This window comes from Ahaetulla prasina, chromosome 7 (assembly GCF_028640845.1).
Source record: "Ahaetulla prasina isolate Xishuangbanna chromosome 7, ASM2864084v1, whole genome shotgun sequence".
Lineage (NCBI taxonomy): Eukaryota > Metazoa > Chordata > Lepidosauria > Squamata > Colubridae > Ahaetulla > Ahaetulla prasina.
Genome location: NC_080545.1, coordinates 10,013,853 through 10,038,371, shown reverse-complemented (window position 1 = coordinate 10,038,371; position 24,519 = coordinate 10,013,853). Strand labels below are relative to the sequence as shown.

Genomic DNA, 24,519 nt, shown 5'->3' with positions numbered 1-24,519 from the left:
GAAAAATATGTATATATATATAAGTAAAAGTATGCAACAGCTATGTTAATTTGATATAATGAAGGGAACAATAGGACAGGAACGGTAGGCACTTTTGTGCTCTTATGCGCGCCCCTTATTCCTTATTATTCCTTATTCCCCTCATTCCTCAGCATCTTAAAAAGTCCATCCATCAGCTACATCAAGGGGCTGTCAAGAGGAGTTTTACATGCCTCTCCTGTTTTTTTCATCTGATCTGTTTTCCATCCTGACTTTTTCCATCCTGGGTTTTCTACTTTCTCTACCGATCGCTTCAACTGGTTGTTTGATTCGCGTTCGTCAACGTCAGAGGTATTATTCAGCGAATATTAGAGAAGTAGCTGTTCTGAAGGGAGGCAGGAGAAACTGCTTAGGGGAACTGGGAGCTGTTCTTGGCCTTGCAGGATTAAAAAAATGCTATTTTATATGCATATGGGACGTGGGTCCGAAGGACTTATCCCAAACGTTTGTTTGCGTTGGGCAGGATATCCTGTGAAAGTTAATTCAATATTTTGAGAGCAGCTTAGCTGATTTCCAAACATGGCTTGATTTGAGTTTTGATATTAAATGTTAAAAAGCAAAAAATCTCCTTCTTCTTCTTCTTCTTCTTCTTCTTCTTCTTCTTCTTCTTCTTCTTCTTCTTCTTCTTCTTCTTCTTCTTCTTCTTCTTCTTCTTCTTCTTCTTCTTCTTCTTCTTCTTCTTCTTCTTCTTCTTCTTCTTCTTCTTCTTCTTCATCCTCTTCCTCCTCCTCCTTCTCCTTCAATTGTTAGTAACTCATAACATAACTGTATCCCCAGCCACATTCATGAAGAATATAGATAGCTGTTCCAGATACACTAGGCCTGATAATATCTTCCCCACTGATCCTAGTTTCATTTGCATTGGGTTTTATTATCCAAACCAATAAGTACAGGTAATCCTCAATTTACGATCACAATTCAGCCCATAATTTATGTTGCTAAGTGACACATTAAGAATTTGGCTCATTTTACGACCTTTTTTGCCACCGTTGTGAAGCAACACTTCACAGTTGCTAAGTTAGTAACCCGGTTGCTAAGTGAATCTGGCTTCCCCCATTGTCTTGGCTTGTCAGAAGGTCGCAAAAGGGATCACATGACCCCGGGACACTGCAACCGTCATAAACATGAGTCAGTTGCCAAGCATCTGAATTCTGATCAATGACCGTGGTGATGCTGCAACAGTCCTAAGTTTAGAAATATGTCACTTTTTTCAGCACTGTGGTAACTTTGAATGGTCACTAAAGGAACTGTTATAAGTCGAGGAGTACCTGTGTAATTCTTTTTTTTTTTTTTGCAAAATTTTTTTTTTATTTTTCCATAATAATTCCCACAATTTGACCAGTGTACAATACAATCACTTATCCAACAATCAGTCCTATACTCAAATTATCCAACTTGTTTAATTCTACCATTATTCCTGTACAATGGCAACCAATCAATTTATAGTCTTCCCCTTCCCCGCCTCCTTCCCCCCCCGCCCCGAGACTTCCCAGAACAGAATACAGGGTATTGTAACTAACAAACATAATCTAAAATATAACATAAAACATATTCCATTTCACACCATCACACTATCAATTCCCTTCTTTCTTAAACTAATACATAATAATTCCTAACTTCACTCAAAAACTAATTGATATTTTTTAATCTGATACTTATTTTGAATATAATCAATCCACTTCCTCCATTCCAAAATATATTTTTCTTGTGTACAGTCTTTCAAGTAGGCAGAAATTTTTGCCATTTCTGCTAAATTTGATACTTTACTAATCCATTCTCCAATTGTAGGTAAGTCTTCTTTCTTCCAATATTGTGCAATCAATAATCTTGCAGCAGTTATTAAATTCAGAATCAGTTTTGTCTCTATAACAGTGCAATCTGAGATTATTCCTAATAAAAAGAACTGTGGAACAAACTTGATCTTCTTTTTCAAAATGTTCTGCATAATCCACCATATTTTAATCCAAAAGGCTTTAACTTTTTTGCAAGTCCACCATATATGATAATAGGTAGCATCCTCACAATCACATCTCCAACATTTTGCTTTCACATTTGGATACATACATGACAGTTTTTTAGGATCTAAATGCCATCTATAAAACATTTTATAAAAAATTTCTCTTAAATTTTGTGCTTGCGTGAATTTAACATTCCTCACCCAAATTTTTCCCCATGTTTCTAACATTATAGGTTGTTGAAAATTTTGTGCCCATTTTACCATACAATCTTTAACCAACTCCATTTCTGAATCAATTTCAACCAATACATTATATAATCTCTTTATATGCTGTTGACCTTGATCTTTTATTTGTTTTACCAGATTATCATCACTTTGCCTTATACCAATTTTCTGATCTATTTTCCATCTAGATTGCAATTGTCCATACTGGAACCATGTATAATTTCTTCCTTCATCCCTCAATTTCTCCCTAGATTTTAACTGTAATTCCCCTTTTTCCATAGTCAAAAGCTCTTTGTAAGTGATAACTTCCATTTTTTGTAATATATTTATATTCTCTATCATATGTCTGGGGATGGTCCATATTGGTATCTTTCCATCTAACTTATATTGATATTTTTTCCAAATCCTCAACAACGCACTTCTGACCATATTATTCTTAAATGTCTTATCAATTTTCTTGTCATATATTACATATGCATGCCATCCATATAACAAACCATAACCTTCTATATTCAAAATCCTTTCCTCTGTTAAATTAATCCAATCAGAAATTAAAGTTAAAACAACTGCATCATAGTACAATTTCAAGTTAGGCATTTTTAAACCCCCTCTTTCCCTAACGTCTTGCATTATTTTTAACTTTATCCTCGGTTTTTTACCCTTCCATACAAATTTATTAATCCCTTTTTGCCATTCTTGTAAATTTGCATCTTTCTTCAAAATTGGAATCATTTGAAACAAAAATAAAAATCTAGGCAAAACATTCATTTTTATAGCTGCCACTCTTCCCAACAATGATAATTGTAACTTCTTCCATTTCTCCATTTCTTTAATTACTTTTCCCCACAATACCTCATAATTGTTTTTATATAATTTTACATTCGATGCTGTAATGTATACTCCTAAGTATTTAACCTTTTTAACTACTTCATATCCAGTTATTCTTTCTAATTCTTCCCTCTGATGTGTATTCATATTTTTAATTATCATTTTTGTCTTCTGTTGATTCACTTTAAACCCAGATACCTTACTATACTGATCAATTGTCTCCATCAAATATACAGCTGAATGTATTGGTTGAGATAAAGAAACAACCAAATCATCTGCAAACGCTCTTAATTTATAATCTTGATTTTTAATTCTAATTCCTTTTATTCGATCTAAACCACGTATCTTACTCAATAATATTTCCAAAGTTAGAATGAATAATAATAATTACCTGTGTAATTCTTGAGTGCATAGTGTTGTGGCCCGCCAGCAGATCTGTCAGCAGATTCGGACAGTGAGGAGGTTGGGGAGGAACATGGACCAGTCCTGGAGTCTGAGGAAGGCTCTGATAACGGCTCTGCGTCAGAGGCAGAAAGGGGACCAGGGCCGTATGCCAGACTACCTTCGGAATCAGACATCAGTGATGCAGACGAATAGCTGGAGCCTGTTCCCAGTGTGCGCATGCGCAGAGCTGCCAGATGAAGGGAACAGCTAAAGAACAAGGGTCGACTTGGGAGTAAGGCCACAGGTGGACGATGAAGGGCCCTTCCCAGAGGGAATAAAAGAGGAGCGAAAGGGGAGTGAAGTTTGCAGGAGACAATTAGTTCATTTCTGAATTCTTGCTAAGTATTGCAGCAGTCTGAACGATATCGGCCTGGCCACTCTCCAAGCCTGATAAAAATCGGTAATTGTGAACTATCTTGAAAGACTGCGGGAGAGGAAAGACTTTGCTGGAGAGGAATTCACTGTCAATAAAAGGGGTTTATCGGGACGCGGACTCGGCTTCGTGCTGCTGGGGAAGCCTAGGTCAAAACACCAGCGTGGCTTTTTAAAGTCACCCTCCACGGAAGCTATTAAGAAACATTGCTTCTTTTCTTCTAGGGTGCTTTCCAGTTTACATATGTGGGAAACAGGTAAGATGAGTATTTTTTTTTTTGTGTGATCTCAAAAGTCTATAAGCATCCTTCATTATGGCAATGCTGAGAGTCGTTGCTTCACAGGATCTGGAGGTCCATAGATTTCTTACTCTCCTTTTCTCCAGAAATAGGATAGCCCAGACCTTCACCCAATTGAAAATCTAGGGAGCCGATTAAAGAAACTTGTTAGTCAGAAACAACCCAGGAATAAAACCCATTTAATAGAAGCCATCATTCAATCTTGGTTTCACATTATAACAGCTGCAGAACTAAAAGACTTGGTTCACTCCATGGGAAGACGTTGTAAGGCCGTAATTCATGCTAAAGGTTACCCAACTAAAACTGACAGGGTGATAATTTTTGTATACCTCATTTTTTTCTACGTGTTTCATTGTTGTTCTTTATGCTGTAACTGCTACTCTAATAGCAAATCTTCCATATAAGTTATTGCATTACATCCTTGATTAAATTATCTTTCCAATGATATATAATTTTATGGTTCTACTCCAAACAAAAGTGGTGTTATTAGCTAGTTTTAAAAAATACACTTTTCCCAAAAGGTTTCCACAATTTTGGCCACTACTGTAGAGGAAGCAGGATTTAGGGGTTGAATGGGTGAAATTTGGGCCACATTACTTTGGGCAGAAGGAAGATACAGCCTTGACTTCATCTAGTCCAAGAAGAACACGCCGAGGGTCACCTAATCCTTGGGCTGATTAGATTCTTCCTCTCTGTTGTGTTTTCCTACATTGACCATAAGGTGAATCAGGATTCGTGAACTTAATAAAGTTGCTGATGAGTATTGTTGAGATAAGTCTCAACTCAAGATAAGTGTAAGACTTCAGTGTAGATAAAAGTAAAGTCTTACGCTTAGGCAAGAACAACCAAAAGTACACATTATCAGGGTTCCGACGGATGCCCTAATTTAATCATAAGCCTTGAGCCAAGCTTCAAAAGAAATCCAGTTATTTAATAGGAGCTTCATGTCGTTTCACGTGAAGCAATTCTGACCCCACGTAATTTACGGCTCAGGCTTGACCCTGTTTTCCCCCCTCCTTCCAGGGTGTGTAATCAGTCACATTTGCCAACGGAACAATTCTGCGGGTTGTAAAGATCACTCCCCTCAGGCTGCTGTAGGTAACCCTGGGAGACAGCCTTGAGAGACAGATGTCTGGAATGTGCTTTTGTTTTTGGCTGCTGTGCTGCTTCGCCGTTTTCCCGTCCCCCTTGCCTAGGGCAACTCCAGAGCAGTCCAGGGATGCGTTGTGAGTTGACACACATATAGATTGGGAGAAACCAGGCTTAATAGCAGTAACTGTAAAAGGGATCTTGGAGTCTTAGTGGACAACCAATTTGGTCACCACACTATAAAAAAAGATGATGAGACTCTAGAAGACCTACAAGGTCCCTTCCAACTCTGTTATTCTTATAAATTAACCCGTCTAGTTCAACTTGTAAATTCGGTGAGGTGAAACACGGAATGTGGTAGTCACTGTGTTTAAGGAAATGAAGTCTTTTGCTCACTTGGATCTCTTTTCAGATAAGAGTAGATGTTCTTCTAGGGCAGCATCCCTTGTTTTCTTCTTCAGAGAGTTTGTACCATGTGTAACTTATAAATGTCAACTTCAAAAACCGGGAAAGGACATTCCACAAATTCTGACTTTGTTGTTCCTGACTTGTGGTGAGGGAAAAAAAGTTCCTTGAATATGGTTGCTCTTTTTTTTTTTTTTTGGACTATGTAGGACAGCAGTTGAACGTATCTTGACTAACCGTATTGTTTTGTATACGCTTGTAGGGAAGCTGCTTCCTGTGGTTGCTGGTGGCTTATATAGATAAATTGCGGTTTATTTACAGGTCTTGTAGATTGGAAGTGGCTGTGGCATAAGTTGAGAACATCAAGATACTAATTTTCAGGAAGTTCTAGGTTTATACATACAAGCATAGCATATGAACAAATTCTTAGTTTTGTCTAAGTGCTGTTATAATTCATATACTATCTACCACTTTGAGAAGTGGAAATAGATCAAAACTATAACACAGGGGCGAAATGCTCCCAGTTCGGACCAGATCGCGCGATCCGGTAGCGATGGGGGCGGGTAGAGAACCGGTAGCAAAATCCCTGCCCCCCCCCACCGCCCACGCCTTGTTGTCCCTCTTCTCTGTCCCTGAAGCTCTCGGTGGTGGTGATATAGCTGCAAATGGCCTTAAATGACTGCCGCGGCGCTTCAAAGGGCCGCAGTACAGCTGATCAGCGCTGTAGGCAGCTAGTAGACCGGTGCCTCTATTTTTAAAGAAGGTAGACTGGTGGCTCCCAAAAAAAGGCAATTGGTAGACCGGTGCCTCTATTTTTAAAGAAGGTAGACCGGTGTATCCCCAAAAAAGGCAATTAGTAGACCGGTGCCTCTATTTTTAAAGAAGGTAGACTGGTGCGCTCCCAAGTTTTGCATACTTTATTATTTATTATTATTGGCCATGCCCATTCAGTCACCTGACCACCAAGCCACGCCCACCAATTAAGCCACACCTACAGAACCGGTAGGGAAAATTTTTAGATTTCACCCCTGCTATAACATAATGTTTGGCTGTAACACCAAAATCAGACACATTATGTTATATTAACATAATGGAAAAAAGGCAAAGGTACGCTTATAAATAGGTGTCTTATGTGTGCACATACCGGTATATCTGTGTGTATGTGTAATAGTTTTTTTTTTTTTTTAAAGGATAGCAATAGCACTTAGACTTATATGCCGCTTCACAGTGCTTTATAGCCCTCTTTAAGCGGTTTACAGAATCAGCCTGTTGCCGCCAATAATCTGGGTCCTCATTTTACCGATCTCGGAAGGATGGAAGGCTAAGTTAACCTTGAGCTGGTCAGGATCGAACTCCTGGCTGTAGGCAGAGTTTGCCTGCAATACTGCATTCTAACCTCTGTGCCACCAGGAAGGAGAATGAGAAAGGGAGGGAGGGAGGGAGGGAGGGAGGGAGGAAGGAAGGAAGGAAGGAAGGAAGGAAGGAAGGAAGAGTACTTAGACTTATTACCACTTCACAGTGCTTTACCGCTCTCTCTAAGCGGTTTACACAGTCAGCCTATTGCCGTCAACGATCTAGGTTCTCATTTTACTGACCTTGGAAGGATGGAAAGCTGAGTTAACCTTGAACCGGTCAGAATCAAACTGCTGGCAGTCGGCAGAATTAGCCTGCAATACCGCACTCAAACCACTGCGCCACCAGAGTGTCTTATGTGTGTTTATTGTGCTTCAATCTGTTATTTGGTGGAAATATTTAAAACGAATTACAGGTAGTCCTTGGGTTATGATGGCAATTCGGACCGGAACGGCCATCACTAACCGACACGGTTGTAAAATACGACATCACAGGACTGTGTCGCTCAGCAACAGCAATCCCAGTTGACATTGTTAAGCAAGGATTGTGCGGGTTGTTAAGCAAGGAGATCACATGACCCCGACTTTCCAATTCCTGCCAGCTTCCACATTGCCTTTACCTGCGAAAAGCTGGCAGGGATAAGTAGAAACTGTGATCATGTGACCACAGCTTGTTGCAACGGCATAACCGTGATCCGGCCTCCCGAATCGCCATCGTGTCACCGAAGGGATGCTGCAATGGTCAGAACTCTGAGGACCTGTCATCAATCCCCCCGTGAGTGCTGTTGCAAGTTTGAAGGGTCGCTGAACGAGCGGTCGTAACCGGAGAACTACGTGTTATGCGTTGTTCATTTTCTTCTGCATCTCCCATTAAGATGGATGCAAATTAAAACCTGTTGTGGAATCTCTAAATCTCTGTTGTTGCATTGCTGGTAATCAGAACACGTCGAAATGTTTGGAATGGCACTGAGAAGAGATTAAGAATGGACTTTTGTTTGCAAAATAATACTGAAATATAGCATCTGTCCTCTAAAGTAGATGTTGACTTTCTCTTTCTCTCCCTCTCCCCTTCCCTCCTTCTCTCTCTCTCTCGCCCTCTCCGCCTACCTTTCTTCCCTCTCTCTCTCTCTCTCCCCCCTCCTTCTCTCCCACTTCCCCCTTCCCTCCCTCTCCCTCTCCCCCTCCCTCTCTCCTCCCTCTTCCTTTCCCTCCCTCCCTCTCTCCTCCCTCTCCCGTCTCTCTCCCTCCTTCTCCCCCCACTTCCTGTCCCCTCCCTCCCTCTCTCTCTTGCCTTCTCCCTTCCTTCCGTCTTTCTTCCTCTCCCTCACTCTCTTTCTCTCCTTCTCTCACTTCCCTCCTCCCCTCCCTTACCTCACTCTCTCTCTCCCTTCCTCTCTCTCCCTTCCCTCCTTGTCCCTCTTTCCCCTCCTCCCTCTTCCTCTTTCCTTCTTCCTTTTCTCACTCCCCTCCTCCTTCTCCCTGCCCCTTCTCCCTCCCCTTCCCTCGCTTTCTCTCTCCCCTTCTCTCTTCCTCCCTCTCTCTTCCCCTCCCCCTCTCTCCCTTTCCTTCTCTCCCCCCCTTCCTTCCCTCCCTCCCTCTCTCTCTTTTACTTTCAGAAGAAAGAACAGCTCCTCTTTTTCAAGACGAAGATTATCAGCAGAGCGTGCTAACAGGATTGGTAGGTGCATTCTTGACTTGACAGTAGAAAACCTTCAGTGCTGTAAGGCTAACCAGAAAATATAGATATTATTCTTTAATAGAAGAGCAAGAAAGATGATTAGGGGACTGGAGGCTAAAACATTTGTTTATTATTTATTTTATTTGTCAACAAATACAAGAAAACAAGTAACAGAGTAGACTCAGACATGGACACAGGAAAAAATGTTGGCACAAAAAAAAAGGATTTAAATTGGCAAAACATAGCCATAAACACATAGAATGATTACGTATAAATGGGGAGAATAGAACAGGGGCGGAAGGCACGCTGGTACACTTATTCACGCCCCCTTAGGGACCTCTTAAGAAACATGAAAGGTCCCCGGTAGACAGTTTACGGTAAAAGGTATGGGTATTAGAGAGACTAACAACAGGATCAGGTAGATTATTCCAGGCATTTACTATTCTTGCAAAAGTCATATTTCCTACAATTAAGATTAGAGCGAATGACATTGAGTTTAAATCTATTGATGGCCCTTGTATTATTATTATTATTGTAATGAAAGTATTCATTTACAGGTAGAACGTTTTGGTAAATAATCTTACGAACTAAGTATAGGTCGAAGCGTAGACGACGTAGTTCGAGGCTTTCTAGACCTAAGATTTCAAGGCTACCTGTGGTCTTTCGGGTGCGCTTCAAGGTTCTGGTTACCACCTTTAAAGCGCTCCATGGCTTAGGGCCTGGGTACTTACGGGACCGCCTGCTGTTACCTTATGCCTCCCACCGACCCGTACGCTCTCACAGAGAGGGTCTCCTCAGGGTGCCGTCCGCCAAACAGTGTCGGCTGGCGGCCCCCAGGGGAAGGGCCTTCTCTGTTGGAGCACCTACCCTCTGGAACGAACTTCCCCCCGGTTTGCGCCAACTATCTGACCTTCAGACCTTTCACCGTGAATTAAAAACTTATTTATTTATCCAAGCGGGACTGGCTTGATTTTTAAATTTTCAAATTTTTAATTTTTAGTAATTTTATATGGGGTATTTTAGTCTGGGTCAATTTGACGGTTTTAATTTGGCCATTATTGAATATGTATTTTAATTGATATTTTAATTTTGTATATTTAATTGTTTTAACCTTGGCTGTACACCGCCCTGAGTCCTTGGGGAGAAGGGCAGTATAAAAATTTAAATAAATAAATAAATAAAATAAAATAAATAAATAAGCCTGGTAGGATAGGGAATTTTATTTCGAGCAGAAGATTTGAGAACTCTCCTAGTAAAATATCTTTGGACCCTCTCTAATGCAATGATGTCTGAAATACATAGGAAGAACAGTTGCAGGAATTGGGTATATTTAGTCTGATGAAAAGAAGGACTGGGGGAGTTTTGGTTACACGACAGCAGTCTTCCAATATCTCAGGGTCTGCCACAAAGAAGAGGGGTGTGTGTCACCCTATTCTCCAAAGCACCTGAGGGCAGGACAAGAAGCAACGGATGGAAACTAATCAAGGAGAGAAGCAACCTGGAACTAAGGAGAACAGCTGGTACAATTAACCAGTGGAATGGCTATCTTTCAGAAGTTGTAGCTGCTCCGTCACTGGAGGGTTTTTTAAAAAAGATTGGACACTCATTTGTCTGAAATGATAGGGTCTCCTGCTTGAACAAGGGGTCAGACTAGAAGACCTCCAAGGCCCCTTCCAACTTTATTATTCTGTTATTCCTTGATCAACTACTGTTTCCCTTCATTGGCAAAACAGCTACCTTGTTTCTCGAAAAATAAGACCAGGTCTTATATTAATGTTTGCTCCAAAAGACGCATGAGGGCTTATTTTCTGGTTAGGTCTTATATTGGGGGAAATACGGTACTAAATGCAATCTTAACTGGGGCTTATTTTGGGGGGAGTAGGGCTTATATTACGAGCATCCTGAAAAATCATGTTAGGATTTATTTCCCGGTTGGATCTTATTTTCGGAGAAACAGGGTACGCAGAAATGTTCACAAACTTTTCTTTCTTTCTTTCTTTCTTTCTTTCTTTCTTTCTTTCTTTCTTTCTTTCTTTCTTCCTTCCTTCCTTCCTTCCTTCCTTCCTTCCTTTCTCTCTCTTTCTTCTTCCTTCCTTCCTTCCTTCTTCCTTCCTTCTCTCTCTCCTTCCTCCTTCCTTTTCTTCTCTCTTTCTCCTTCCTTCCTCTCTCTTTCTCCTTCCTTCCTTTCTCTCTCTCTTTTCTCTCTCTTCCTTCCTCTCTTTCTCCTTCCTTTCTCTCTCTTTTCTCTCTCCTTCCTTCCTCTTTCTCCTTCCTTCCTTCTTTCTCCTTCCTTCCTCTCTCTTTTCTCTCTTTTCTCTCTCTTTCTCCTTCCTTCCTTTCTCTCTCTCTCTCTCTCCTTCCTTCCTTCCTCTCTCTCTCTTCTCCTTCCTTTCTCTTTCTCCTTCCTTCCTTCCTTCCTTCCTTCCTTCCTTCCTTCCTTTCCTTCCTTTCTCTCTCTTTCTCCTTCCTTCCTTTCTTTCTCTCTCTTTTTCCTTCCTTCCTTTCTCTCTCTTTCTCCTTCCTTCCTTTCTCTCTCTCTCTCTCTTTCTCCTTCCTTCCTTTCCCTCTTTTTCTCCTTCCTTTCTTTCTCTCTTTCTCCTTCCTTTCCTTCCTTCCTTCCTTCCTTTCTCTCTTTCTCCTTCCTTCCTTCCTTTTCTTCCTTTCTTTCTCTCTTTCTCCTTCCTTCCTTCCTTTCTCTCTCTCTTTTTCCTTCCTTCTTTCCTTTCTCTCTCTGTCGCAAACTTTTCAAGCGGAAAGTGCTTACTCAGCCAATTTAAAAGATGAAGTTTTGCTCAACAAGTTCAACTTTTTGATGATCACGTTCGTGTGAGTTATCTTGGCCACAGGGTGGAAGTAGCTTGCATTGCGTGTTGTCGAGATATATATATATATATATTTGGCTTTCTAGTTTAACCGATCGAGAATTCTCAGTGTCTCTATTCCAAGTATTAACTGGAACCAACTGCCTTTTAGTCTTTTCAAGTTCAGTGAAAATTGGCTAGCTCTTGGCATTTAACATTAAGGCAGTTTTAACCATCACCAAACTGGATTGTGATATTTTGATAACGGTTGGCTAAGAAGGAACCCACTGAATAGAAAAATAGGGTTGTTTTTTTTAATGATCGGTGAGCAGAAAAGCCACTGAATCGTTCCTTTGCTATTTGAGACGTTCCAGATTTTTGTTCTGTAGAACAGATATAGTGATTTATGCACACTTTTTGTTGTGCAGAAAATTCTTCGTTGGCTTATGGTTTCCAACTCACAAGATTACTTCTTGATTCTGTGGCACTTCGCTTGCGGTCCTAAGATTATGCATGAGAGTTGTGCTTATTTTCTGCAATGTATTATAAGTCAGAATATTTTAATTTTAGTTGTTCACATATTTTTACGAGGGGCCCTTGGTGTTCTCTGAGCTTGGTTGTTTTCTTGCAGAAGTTTCATTACCATACAAGGTACCAACATCAGTACTAGCAAGAAACACAGAGAGCACCAAGGACCCCTCATCTCAAAAAAAATATTCTCGTTTATTGGTATATATTTGTTTACAGATGGTGGCACAACTGAAAGACCATCTTCTAAGACCACTGCAGTACATTGGCAAACAAAAGATTGATCAGATAGCTGTGGATTATGTTTCAAAACTGGTAGGTTTCTTTTTTTTAAAAAAAAATTGGGGGGGAAATCTTGCATCAAATTTGGGCAACCTTTTGGGAAAGGGAGGTGTTAAGGAACCAAAGAAGGCATGGCCACGCCTCATAAGAATCTGGGGCTTTGTTAAATCGTCTTTGTCTTTAACAGGAATGTGCCTAATTTTGGCTTATATTATAGTTTTCATTGATTTCCGCTTCTTTTTTTTTTTGTTTACATTTATATCCCGCCCTTCTCCGAAGACTCAGGGCGGCTTACAGTGTGTAAGGCAATAGTCTCATTCTATTTGTATATTTACAAAGTCAACTTATTGCCCCCCCCCACAATCTGGGTCCTCATTTTACCTACCTTATAAAGGATGGAAGGCTGAGTCAACCTTGGACCTGGTGGGACTAGAACCTGCAGTAATTGCAGGCAGCTGTGTTTTAATAACAGGCTTCTTACAGCCTGAGCCACACCGCGGCAAAATGATAGGAAAATAGGCTGTGTGTTTGCTGCAAAAAAGAAAGAAAGAAGGTGGATGCAAATACCTTACCTCTGTTTAGCTCTCAAGAAATGTTTGTGTGTTTGGATTTTCACAGGTGCTAAAAAGAGTTGAAAAACAACTATTCATGATTTCCAGAGCAAACGCTTTTGATGTTTCATTTCCTGAAAAGTCATCTGGCGTTTTTCTGCAAAATCATCTAGTTTTTCTTTTCTTTTCTGGAAAGCCAATTAGCGAATTTCTGGAAAGTCCTCTAGCATTTTTCTGGAAAGTCATCTAGCTTTTTCCAGCAAATCCATCTAACAGTTTTCCAGAAAGCTGTCTAGCTGTTTTTTACCCCGGGAAGCCATCTAGTGTTTTTCCAGAACGTCATTTAGCAGTTTTCCAGAAAAACCATCTAGCTCTTTTCTGGAAAGCCATCTAGTCGTCCATCCCCCCTCCCCCCCGAAAGCCATCTAGCATTTTTCTAGAACATCATTTATCCATTTTTAGAAAGTCATCTAGCATTTCCCCGGAAAGCCATCTAGCTTTTTTTCTGGAAAGCTATCTAGTGTAGTTGTTTTTTTTCCAGAAAATCATCTAGCAGTTTTCCAGAAGGTGTGTGTGTGTGTGTGTGTGTGTGTGTGTGTGTGTGTGTGTGTGTGTGTGTGTCATGTCCAACTATGGATTGAGTGCCTAACCATTTTCTAATCATGGTTAAGGTCAGGGGTGGGATTGAAAAATGTCAGCAACTGTTTCCAGGATGGGGGTGTGGCCTACTCGGCCTCCTGCACCATGGCGGTGGGGTGTGTGTGTACGTTTTCAACTTTCCCAGGCTCTGGAGGCTTTTCTCGAGCCTCCAGGAGGGCAAAAACGGCCTCCCCTGGGCACCGGAGGCCCTCCAGAGGCCAGAAACGGGCCTGTTTCTAGACTTCCGGTACTTCCGGTAGGCCCATTTTTCGCCCTCCCCAGGCTCTGGAGGCTTTTCTCGAGCCTCCAGGAGAGTGAAAACGGCTTCCCCCAGGCACCGGAAGCCAGAAACAGGCCCGTTTCTGGACTTCCTGTAAACCCATTTTTCACCCTCCCAGAGCCTCCGCACATGCCCTGCAGTTACCTGGCATCCAAAACAGGCCACATGGAGACTCCTGGGAGGGGCAGGGCAGAGTGGGCAGGGTCAGCCAGTCCTTGGAACAACCGGTTCGGCGAACCACATTTAAAATTAACATCCGGTTCAGCCGAACCGGTCTGAACCAGCTGAATCCCTGGTTAAAGTCATGATGGGACAATTTTGAGTGGCTGGAGGAATCAAGAGCCCAGTGAATAGTAGGAGGAGAAAAAAGGGAAGAGACTGCAATAAACGTGTGTGTGTGTGTGTTGACCTGTGTTTTTTCTTGAGATTTTGAAGTAGGCCATTGTTTTTCTCTTTAAAACATATGGGACGTTTAGACTTAAGACTGTAGACTTAGAACAACTTTATTTACACTTTAAATGTCAGCATACATTAAAATGAAATTTCGTTGCATTCAGCTCTTCAAAGGGTCTCCAACCTCCAATTCTACACTGCATAAACATGACAAAATAAATAAATAAATACAAACTTATTTTAGGTTTGTGAGACAGGGTGAGCCGTGGTTCCCATTTCAACTAGCAGGAAATAAGAGTTTAGCAGCCCTGAAGGAATCTGAAGTTTCGAAACCGCTCGTGCCGCCTTCAGTTTTGGTACATGGTTCCGGGGTGGGCTTCAGATCCTTTAGCAACGGGTTCGCTGCCCCGTTGCTGGGTGGGCGTGGCCTAGTCAGCCGCCTGCACCATGGTGGGGGGATTTTTCGCCCTCCCCAGGCTCCGTAGGCTTTCCTCGAGCTTCCAGGAGGGCGAAAAGAGCTCCCCCTGCGGTCTGTTTGCAGACTTCCGGAACCTCTAGTAGGCCCGTTTTTTGCCCTCCCAGACTCTCCACACGGTCTCTGCACTTACTTGGAATGATGAACGGGCCCGTATGGAGACTCCTGGGAGGGGAGGGGCAGGGTGGGAGGGGCGCTGCAATGCAGGGTGGGTGTGGCCAGCCAGGGGTGGCATATACGGGTTCACCAAACCCTGACGATCCTTGGCTAGAGAATCGCCTGAACCCTGCCGAGCCCCTAGGAGGCCACCCCTGCATGGTTCCCAAAATCCTGCTGGTTCCCTTCGCAGTTTAAAAAACAGGACCGATTCAAGTAAGATTCATTTTCCAGTAACTACGTCTAGGACAGTGATGGCTAAACTTTTTGTCATTGAACACCAAGAGTGGGGGGAGTGCGAGAGGGGGGTCGTGTGCCCACACCTATAATTCAATGTGTCCCGCCACCCGCACATGTTTGATTGATCCTCCCACATGTACTCCCCCCGCTTTTGGCACGTGATGGCACGGTGGCCCCAGTAGGACCGTTTTTTCACCCTCCCTAGTCTCCAGAGGCTTTCTTGGAGCCTGGGGAGGGCGAAAGCAGCCTTCCACACCTCCTGGGGGCAGCCCAGAAGACCTGAAAATCAGCTGGGCGGCGCCATCACGGGTCTAGGATTTCAGCTTTGATAACATTTGTTAAATAATACTGCTAAGTTGGTAGGTGAATTGCTGGTGTGAATTGAATATTCTTGTGAGAATCGGAGTTAGTGAAGCTAAGGGGCTTCCATTAGGCTCAAGCTCAATCCCTCCAAGACGGAGTGGCTGTGGATGCCGGCATCCCGGTACAGTCAGCTGAGTCCACGGCTGACTGTTGGGAGCGAGTCATTGGCCCCGATGGAGAGGGTGCGCAACTTGGGCGTTCTCCTGGATGAACGGCTGTCTTTTGAAGACCACCTGACGGCCGTCTCCAGGAGAGCTTTCCACCAGGTTCGCCTGGTGCGCCAGTTGCGCCCCTTTCTAGACCGGGATGCCTTATGCACAGTCACTCACGCCCTCGTGACGTCTCGTCTGGATTACTGCAATGCTCTCTACATGGGGCTCCCCTTGAGGGGCATCCGGAGGCTTCAGTTAGTCCAGAACGCGGCTGCGCGGGTGATAGAGGGAGCCCCTCGTGGCTCCCGCGTGACACCTATCCTGCGCAGACTGCACTGGCTACCTGTGGCCTTCCGGGTGCGCTTCAAGGTTCTGGTGAACGTCTTCAAAGCGCTCCATGGCATAGGGCCGGGCTATTTACGGGACCGCCTACTGCTACCGAATACCTCCCACCGACCCGTGCGCTCTCACAGAGAGGGACTCCTCAGGGTGCCGTCGGCGCGACAGTGTCGTCTGGCGACGCCCAGGGGAAGGGCCTTCTCTGTGGGGGCTCCCGCCCTCTGGAACGAACTCCCCCCGGGACTCCGTCAACTTCCGGACCTCCGAACCTTTCGTCGCGAGCTTAAAACGCATTTATTCATCTGCGCAGGACTGGGTTTGTTTTTTAAATTTATGGGTTTTAATTGGGGGTTTTAAATGGGGTTTTAAATTGTATCTAAATTTTTAGGCCGTTATTGAATCAGTTTTTTATATAGTTTTTAATTTGTATTCTATGTATTGTGTTTTTTATTGGCTGTGAACCGCCCTGAGTCCTTCGGGAGAAGGGCGGTATACAAATATAATAAATAAATTAAATAAATAAATAAATAAATTAATGATTCAGATACATTCTTTTTTTTCCCCCTCTATATTTGCAGCTGGGCCTAATCTGTCGGATGATGGAGAATGTTTGGCAGAAATACAGTCTTGGCTCCTCGTCCTTCTCATTGTAAGCAGTTAATTTTCGTGAGGTATTTAAGGAGAAAAATGAGGGACGGAAGCAGGAATGGCAGATTCATTACATCACACATTAATAGACCTCTTGATGAATCACGACTTAAAAGTTTATTATTACATGTTGAGTATTAGCGACTCGTTAGCACCCCAAAGCAAAGCAAAGTGAGACAGGCTAGAAATTAAACGGGGAACCCCAGGAATACTAAGTGTGTACAGGTAGTCCTCAACTTAGGACCACAATTGATTCCCCAAATTTCTCTTCTTTAAGTGAGACATTTGTTAAGTGAGTTTTGTCCCATTTTACAACCTTTCCTGCCACAGTTGTTAAGTGAGTCACTAAGTTAGCAACACGGCTGCTAAGTGAATTTGGCTTCCCCATTGACTTTCCTTGTCAGAAATGGGTCGCAAAAGGGATTCAGGTGACCCCCCCCCCCGGGACACTGCGACGGTCATAAGTATGAGTCAGTTGCCAAGCATCTGAATTTTGATCACGTGATTATGAGAATGCTGCAAAAGTCGTACAGGTGGAAAACCGCTGTAAGTGATTTTTTTCCCTCAGCGCCATTGTAACTTCGAGCGGTCACTAAACGAACTGTCGTACCTCGAGGACTACCTGTAGTTTAGACCAGGGGTCACCAACCTTTCGGACCTCAGGGACCACTAAATTCATAATTTTAAATCCCATGGACCATTAATATGATCTGCATAATGACCAGCTGGGTGGGTGTGGCTAGGTGGTCATGTGACTGGGTGGGTGTGGCCAATTGATGTCACTCACATCGAGGGGCACCTCGCCAGCCTCTACTCGCCCCTCCCCTTCCAGGCACTTCTCGCCTCCCCACCCGGGCTCCTTAGGGCCTCAACAGGAAGCAGTTGGAACTAAACAGCCACCATGAGAAAGAATTGGCAAAACAGCTCAGTTCAAATTGGATCAGACTGAGAAGGAGGCTCAGCAAAAGCACCTCACTGAGGACTAGGAGCATAGGCTTTCCAAGCAGAGGGAAGACCTGTGGGAGTGCAAGGCCAGGTACCGGCACCTGGAGGCTCAGCAGGCTGAGATGGTCAACCAGTTCCAAGCCATGATGCAGTCCCAGTGGAACAAGACCCTCTGGCTCTTCACCATCAGCAGCACTTCCCTCCAGCCTTCACCCAAAGCCCTGCACAAGGAGCCTAAAGCAGACCCCAAGTCGGAATTTCTGCCCCCCTCTGACCCACACAAAAAGACCCCAAAGGGGGAGACTCTCTACAACAACACAAACATTCATTGCACGTATCCGGCCCAGGAGCCGTAGTTTGAGGACCCCTGATTTAGTGCGATATAAAAAATGCAAATAATTTTTCTGCAGACCACCAAAATTTTCTCGTGGACCACCAGTTGGTGACCGCTGGTCTAGACTAGGAGAAGGCAGTTGGCAACTTCTTCCAAACGATTGTCAAGAAAACTGCATATTCACCAAAAATCAAATTCAGTTGTGGGAACTGGGCATGGCTAGTCTAATGAAAAGAAGGACTGGGGGTGGTGGGGTGACACGATAACAGTCTTCCAATATTTGGGGGGCTGCCACAGAGAAGAGCAGGGGTCACCCTATTTTTGAAAGCATCCAAGGGCAGGACCAGAAGCAACGGACGGAAACTAATCAAAGGAACCACAATCGGTTTTGAAAGCGAGGCACTCCGGTGACTACAGATAGTCCTTGAATTATGTCCGATTGCTCAGTGACCGTTCAAAATTACAACAGACTTGGGAGCCTGTTTGGCCGAGTGGTTAAGGCACCAGATTAGAAAGCAGGAGACCCTGAGTTCAAGTCCCCCCCTTCGCTGTGAAAGCCGGCTGAGTGACTTTGAGCCAGTCCCTCTCTCCTCTCAGCCCAGTTTCGCCTCACAGGGTGGTTGTTGTGTGGAAATTAGGTGGAGGAAGGTGTGCTGGGATGGGTTATTTGTATAAAATAATAAAGCCGAGATCAACCAATTAAATAAACATAGAAATAGATAAATAGAGCTCTCCAAGGCTGCTTACAGATTCAAGATTCCCATGGTCAACCCTGCGCCCCTGTGGTCACCCCTGTTTGCATTTGGGATGCTTGCCAGCCATATTTTATGTAGTCACCACTGTTGAGACCCTAGAAAGAATGCGGAGAAAAGCTGCTCAGGTAACTAAAGGCCTGGAGATTAAAAAATATAAAGAATTGGTTGTAGGAATCGAGTGTGTCTAGTCTAGTAAAAAAAAGAAGGACCGGGGTGACATGATAGGAGTCTTCCAATATCTCAGGGGCTGCCACAAAGAAGAGAGAGTCAACCTATTCTCCAAAGCACCTGAGGGTAGAACAAGAAGCAATGGTTGGAAACTGATCAAAGAAAGAAGCAACTTAGAACTAAGGAGAAATTTCCTGACAGTCAGAACAATTAATGAGTGGAACAACTTGCCTCCAGAAGTTGTGAATGCTCCAACACTGGACATTTTTAAGAAGATGTTGGATAACCATTTGTCTGAAGTGGTGTAGGGTTTCCTGCCTGGGCAGGGGGTTGGACTAGAAGACCTCCAAGGTCCCTTCCAACTCTGTTATTATTATTATATTGATCCGTTTTTCTCTGCGACAGGCCCTCAACTACTGGAAGACAGCTATCGTGTCACCCCCTAATTCTTATTAATGCATTCAGTTTTGGTCGCCACGATGTTAAAAAAGATGTGGAGACTCTAGAAAGAGTGCAGAGAAGAGCGACAAAGATGATGAGCGGACTGGAGGCTAAAAATATGAAGAACGGTTGCAGGAACTTGGTATGTCTAGTCTGATGAAAAGAAGGACTAGGGGAGACATGATAGCAGTCTTCCAACATCTCAGGGGCTGCCACAAAGAAGAGGGAGTCAAGCTATTCTCCGAAGCACCTGAGGGCAGGATAAGAAGCAATGGGTAGAAACTAATCAGGAGAGAAGCAACTTAGATCTAAGGAGGAATTTCCTGACAGTGAGAACAATTAATCAGTGGAACAACTTGCCTCCAGGAGTTGTAAAGGCTCCATCATTGGAGGTTTGAACATCTGCCTGACTGTGACGCACCATTGTGTCTCCTGCTCTGCCCTCATTTCCCTTCCTCCTCCTGCCGAAGAACATCAAGGGGAATATGATTTATGAAGCAGGATAACCCATTGCAAGGGGCAGGACTGGCTCGCTGTCTACCGCTGTGCAACATTTGCACATTCCCGTCCTTGTATAAGTATTATTATTGTTATTATTTTGTACAGCAGGCAACCAGAGAAAGCAAATGAGGTCGTGGCGTTCCATATCATGTGTCGAATTCTGCAGGCAGCCAGCGGGATGTGTCTGCCTTTACCACCAGGTGAGTCCTCCAGCTGCAGAGGTGGAGCTTCAATCGGCCTAGAATAGCCACACGTAACCATATGCGGCTCCAAAGATACGCATGGGGTTTTTTTTTTACGGCAAGTTCTTGGTGTCCTCTGAGCTTGGTTGCTTTCTTGCAGACGTTTCATGACCCAAACTAGGTAACATCATCAGTGCTAACTGACATAGTTATCTAGTTTTGGACAATCATCTTCCTCTTGCTTCTCCTCCTCCTCCTTCTCTTCTTCCTCCTCCTCTTCCTCTTCCTCCTCCTCTTCCTCTTCCTCCTCTTTCTCTTCTTCCTCCTCCTCATCTTCTTCTTCTTCTTCCTCCTCATCTTCTTCTTCTTCCTCTTCTTCCTCCTCCTCTTCCTTCTCCTCCTCTTCCTCCCTCCTCTTCTTCTTCCTCCTCCTCCTCTTCCTCCTCCTCCTCTTTCTCTTCTTCCTCCTCCTCTTCCTTCTCCTCCTCTTCCTCCCTCCTCTTCTTCTTCCTCCTCCTCCTCCTCCTCCTCTTTCTCTTCTTCCTCCTCCTCCTCTTCTTCCTCCTCTTCCTGCTCCTCCTCTTCATCTTCTTCCTCCTCCTTCTCTTCTTCCTCCTCTTCCTCCTCCTCCTCTTCCTCCTCCTCTTCTTCTTCTTCCTCCTCATCTTCTTCTTCCTCCTCCTCTTCTTCCTTCTCCTGTTCTTCCTCTTCTTCCTCATACTCCTCTTCTTCCTCCTCCTCTTCATCTTCTTCTTTCTCCTCGTCCTATTCCTCCTCCTCTTTTTTCTCTTCTTCCTCCTCCTTCTTTCCTCTTCCTCTTCCTTCTCCTCCTCCTCCTCCTCTTCTTCTTCCTCCTCATCTTCTTCCTCCTCCTCCTCCTCTTCTTCCTTCTCCTGTTTTTCCTCTTCTTCCTCCTCCTTCTCTTCTTCCTCCTCTTCATCCTCCTTCTCTTCCTCCTCCTCCTCTTCTTCGTCTTCCTCCTCTTCTTCTTCTTCCTCCTCCTCTTCTTCTTCCTCCTCCTCTTCTTCCTTCTCCTGTTCTTCCTCTTCTTCCTCATACTCCTCTTCTTCCTCCTCCTCTTCATCTTCCTCCTCCTCCTCCTCTTCTTCCTCCTCTTCTTTTTCCTCTTCTTCCTCCTCTTCCTTTCCTCTTCCTCTTCCTCCTTCTCTTCCTCCTCCTCCTCTTCTTCTTCCTCCTCATCTTCTTCCTCCTCCTCCTCCTCTTCTTCCTTCTCCTGTTTTTCCTGTTCTTCCTCATACTCCTCTTCTTCCTCCTCCTCTTCATCTTCCTCCTCCTCCTCCTCTTCTTCCTCCTCTTCTTTTTCATCTTCTTTCTCCTCTTCTTTTCCTCTTATTTATTATTTATTTATTTATTATTTAAATTTGTATACCGCCCTTCTCCCGAAGGACTCAGGGCGGTTCACAGCCAAGTAAAAAATGAAAATACATTATAGATACAATTAAAATACTAGTAAAAAACTTATTTGAATTGGCCACAATTAAAATTTAGAGATAAAACCCATTAAAACCCATAACTTAAAAAACTAACCCAGTCCAGCGCAGATAAATAAGTAAGTTTTGAGCTGCGAAGGTTGAGGTCCGGAAGTTGGCGAAGTCCTGGGGAGTTCGTTCCAGAGGCGGGAGCCCCACAGAGAAGGCCCTTCCCTGGGTGTCGCCAGGCGACACTGTCGCACCGACGGCACCCTGAGGAGTCCTCTCTGTGAGAGCGCACGGTCGGTGAGAGGTATTCGGTAGCAGCAGGCGGTCCCGTAAGTAACCCGGCCCTATGCCATGGAGCGCTTTAAAGACGCTCACCAACACCTTGAAGCGCACCGGAAGGCCACAGGTAGCCAGTGCAGCCTGCGCAGGATAGGTGTCACTGGAGCCACGAGGGCTCCCTCTATCACCCCGCAGCTGCATTCTGGACCAACTGCAGCCTCCGGATGCCCTTCAAGGGAGCCCATGTAGAGAGCATTGCGTAGTCCAGACGAGACGTCACAAGGCGTGAGTGACTGTGCACAAGGCATCCCGGTCTAGAAAGGCGCAACTGGCGCACCAGGCGAACCTGGTGGAAAGCTCTCCTGGAGCGGCCGTCAAATGATCTTCAAAAGACAGCTGTGCATCCAGGAGAACACCCAAATTGCGCACCCTCTCCATCGGGGCCAATGACTCGCTCCCGACAGTCAGCCGCGGACTCAGCTGACTGTACCGGGATGCCGGCATCCACAGCCACTCCGTCTTGGAGGGATTGAGCTTGAGCCTGTTTCTCCCCATCCAGACCCGTACGGCTTCCAAACACCAGGACAGCACTTCGATAGCTCTTCCTCTTCCTCCTTCTCTTCCTCCTCCTCCTCTTCTTCGTCTTCCTCCTCTTCTTCCTCGTCCTCTTCCTCCTCCTCCTCCTCCATTTCACAAACCCTACTCCCTTCTAGCACTGTTGGTGTTACCTAGTTTGGAAATGAATATATTAGTTTGGCATATTTTTAATTGTTCTCACTGTCAGGAAATTTCTCCTTAGTTCCAGGTTGGGTCTCGCTTCCACCCATTACTTCTTGTCCTGCCCTCAGGTGCTTTGGAGAATGTTCTTCCAAGAATCATAAGAGAACAAGGACTTCTGAGGAGAAACGTATCAATGTCTTAGTACCAAGATATTGCTACATGTCTTTCCAAAACAGCAAAAAGGTTATCATTGTCCCCAAAACATTCGCCTTGGTTGTTTTTTTTAAAAATCTGATTGAGACGGGTTCGCACCGGAAAACGTGGCTAATGGTTTTGTCTATTGTGAAACCATTGTCAGTTGTTGGGTAAGACGCTCCAGGCAGGTTTCTGCCAAGTCATGGTTTTTTGGTTTTTTTTAATTTCCTAAGAGGTTGTTGCTGTTTTTTGATAAGTCCGAGGACAGATGAAAATGTTAATGTCCCCTAGAGGACAAATTTTATGACGGAGCAAGTTTTTGAAATGGGAATAATTACAGATTGTTAGTTCACAATTGTTAAAGTGGGATTTTTTTAATTGCTTTATTTATTTATTTTTTGGTAATATAGGAGAAAGAATACTATACAGAAGTTTAAAAGCTTAAACCCCAGTCCTGCTTTTAATTGGCAGATACGGCTTGGGATCATGGCTAATGGTTCTATGATATTACGATTTATATTGATATTGATTGCTTCCTGATTGCTTAATTCTACCCCATGACTATCATTAAGTGTTTGTACCTTATGATTCTTGATGAAGGTATCTTTTCTTTTTATATACACTGCGAGCGTATGCACCAAGACAAATTCCTTGTGTGTCCAATCACACTTAGCCAATAAAGAATTCCATTCCATTCCATATTTTGTATTGTATTGTATTGTATTGTATTGTATTCTATTCTATTCTATTCTATTCTATTCTATTCTATTCTATTCTATTCTATTCTATTCTACTGTACTCTACTCTACTCTACCCTACCCTACCCTACCCTACCTTACCCTACCCTACCCTACCCTACCCTACCCTACCCTACTCTATTCTATTCTATTCTATTCTATTCTATTCTATTCTATTCTATTCTATTCTATTCTATTCTATTCAGCTTAAATGCAGGTAAAGTTGCAGAAGTTGCATCACCTTCGAAGTACTTATCTTACACATTTATCTAGTTTTCTCCTACCCAGTTTGATCTAGTGCAGGCATGTCAAACTCAAGGCCCAGGGGCCGGATCTGGCCCTCTGGGTGCTTAGATCTAGCCCAGAGGGCAGTCCTGGAAACAGCAAAGGACCAGCCCACAGTGCCTCTACCAGCAAAAACAGAGCTCAAGAGGGCTGCCCACGGCTCTCACGAGCTCTGCTTTAGCTGGCAGAGGGTTGTAAGAGACATCACAGCCGAAAACAGAGCTCACAAGGGGTGCGGGTGGCCCTCCCGAGCTCCATTTTCTCTGGCAGAGGATTGCAGGAGGCTGTCGCAGTCGAAAACGGAGCTCGGGAGCCCGTTTTCACCAGCAGAGCGCTCAGGCCACCACAGGTGCCCCCCGACATGAGTGATGTCGAGCTGGCCATGCCCCCTCTACCCCCCAGGTCAAGTACAACCCTGATGCGGCCCTCAATGAAATCGAGTTCGACACGCCTGGTTTAATGGTTCAGGGCACCAGGCTAGAAAACAGGGGACCGTGAGTACTAATCCCATTTTAGCCCTGAAATCCAGCAGGGTGACTTTGGGCCAGTCCCTCTCTATTCGGCCCACCTTACAGTGTCGTCATGGTGGGAAAAATAGGAGGAGGAAGGCGTGGTAGATATGTGTTCAGATAAATATAATTGACACGGGACTCTCTCAACGCCGTTCCTCGTTCGCTTCGTTCCGTGGTTCCCCAGGGGAAGTTGCACTTCTCCTCTGAGCTTCTTTAATGTCTTCCTTAATACAGGGTTCCACGCTCGGCACCTGGAAGTGGGGATGAGGTGCTTTCCTTTGCACACGGTCCTGCAGTACATTGACCATGGAGTTCTGCACCTAACAGAAAAGAACGTCCTGAACCTTTGGAAAGGTAATGTTCCTTCTGCAGATTACAGCAGCTTTCCCCAACCATGGCAGCTTTAAGGCCTGTGGACTTCAATTCCCAGAATTCCCCAGTGCTGCTTGAAAAGGGCTGTGGTGAAATCCAAGCAGGATTGTCAGCCCCAG

General features: G+C 44.2%; 1 protein-coding gene across 4 annotated transcripts in view; it reads left to right on the top strand.

Annotated features, from left to right (window-relative positions):
- The window catches only part of GSAP (gamma-secretase activating protein), a 91,661-nt gene that overhangs the window by 52,247 nt on the left and 14,895 nt on the right, over positions 1-24,519 (top strand). For 3 of the 4 annotated variants that reach the window (XM_058190011.1, XM_058190007.1, XM_058190009.1), the window contains 6 exons: positions 4,091-4,122; positions 8,627-8,688; positions 12,237-12,332; positions 16,466-16,536; positions 19,785-19,879; positions 24,263-24,382. In XM_058190011.1, coding sequence (XP_058045994.1) covers positions 4,091-4,122; positions 8,627-8,688; positions 12,237-12,332; positions 16,466-16,536; positions 19,785-19,879; positions 24,263-24,382 — 476 coding nt within the window. The remainder of the gene's footprint in view (positions 1-4,090; positions 4,123-8,626; positions 8,689-12,236; positions 12,333-16,465; positions 16,537-19,784; positions 19,880-24,262; positions 24,383-24,519) is intronic. The other variant, XM_058190008.1, reaches the window with a different exon arrangement.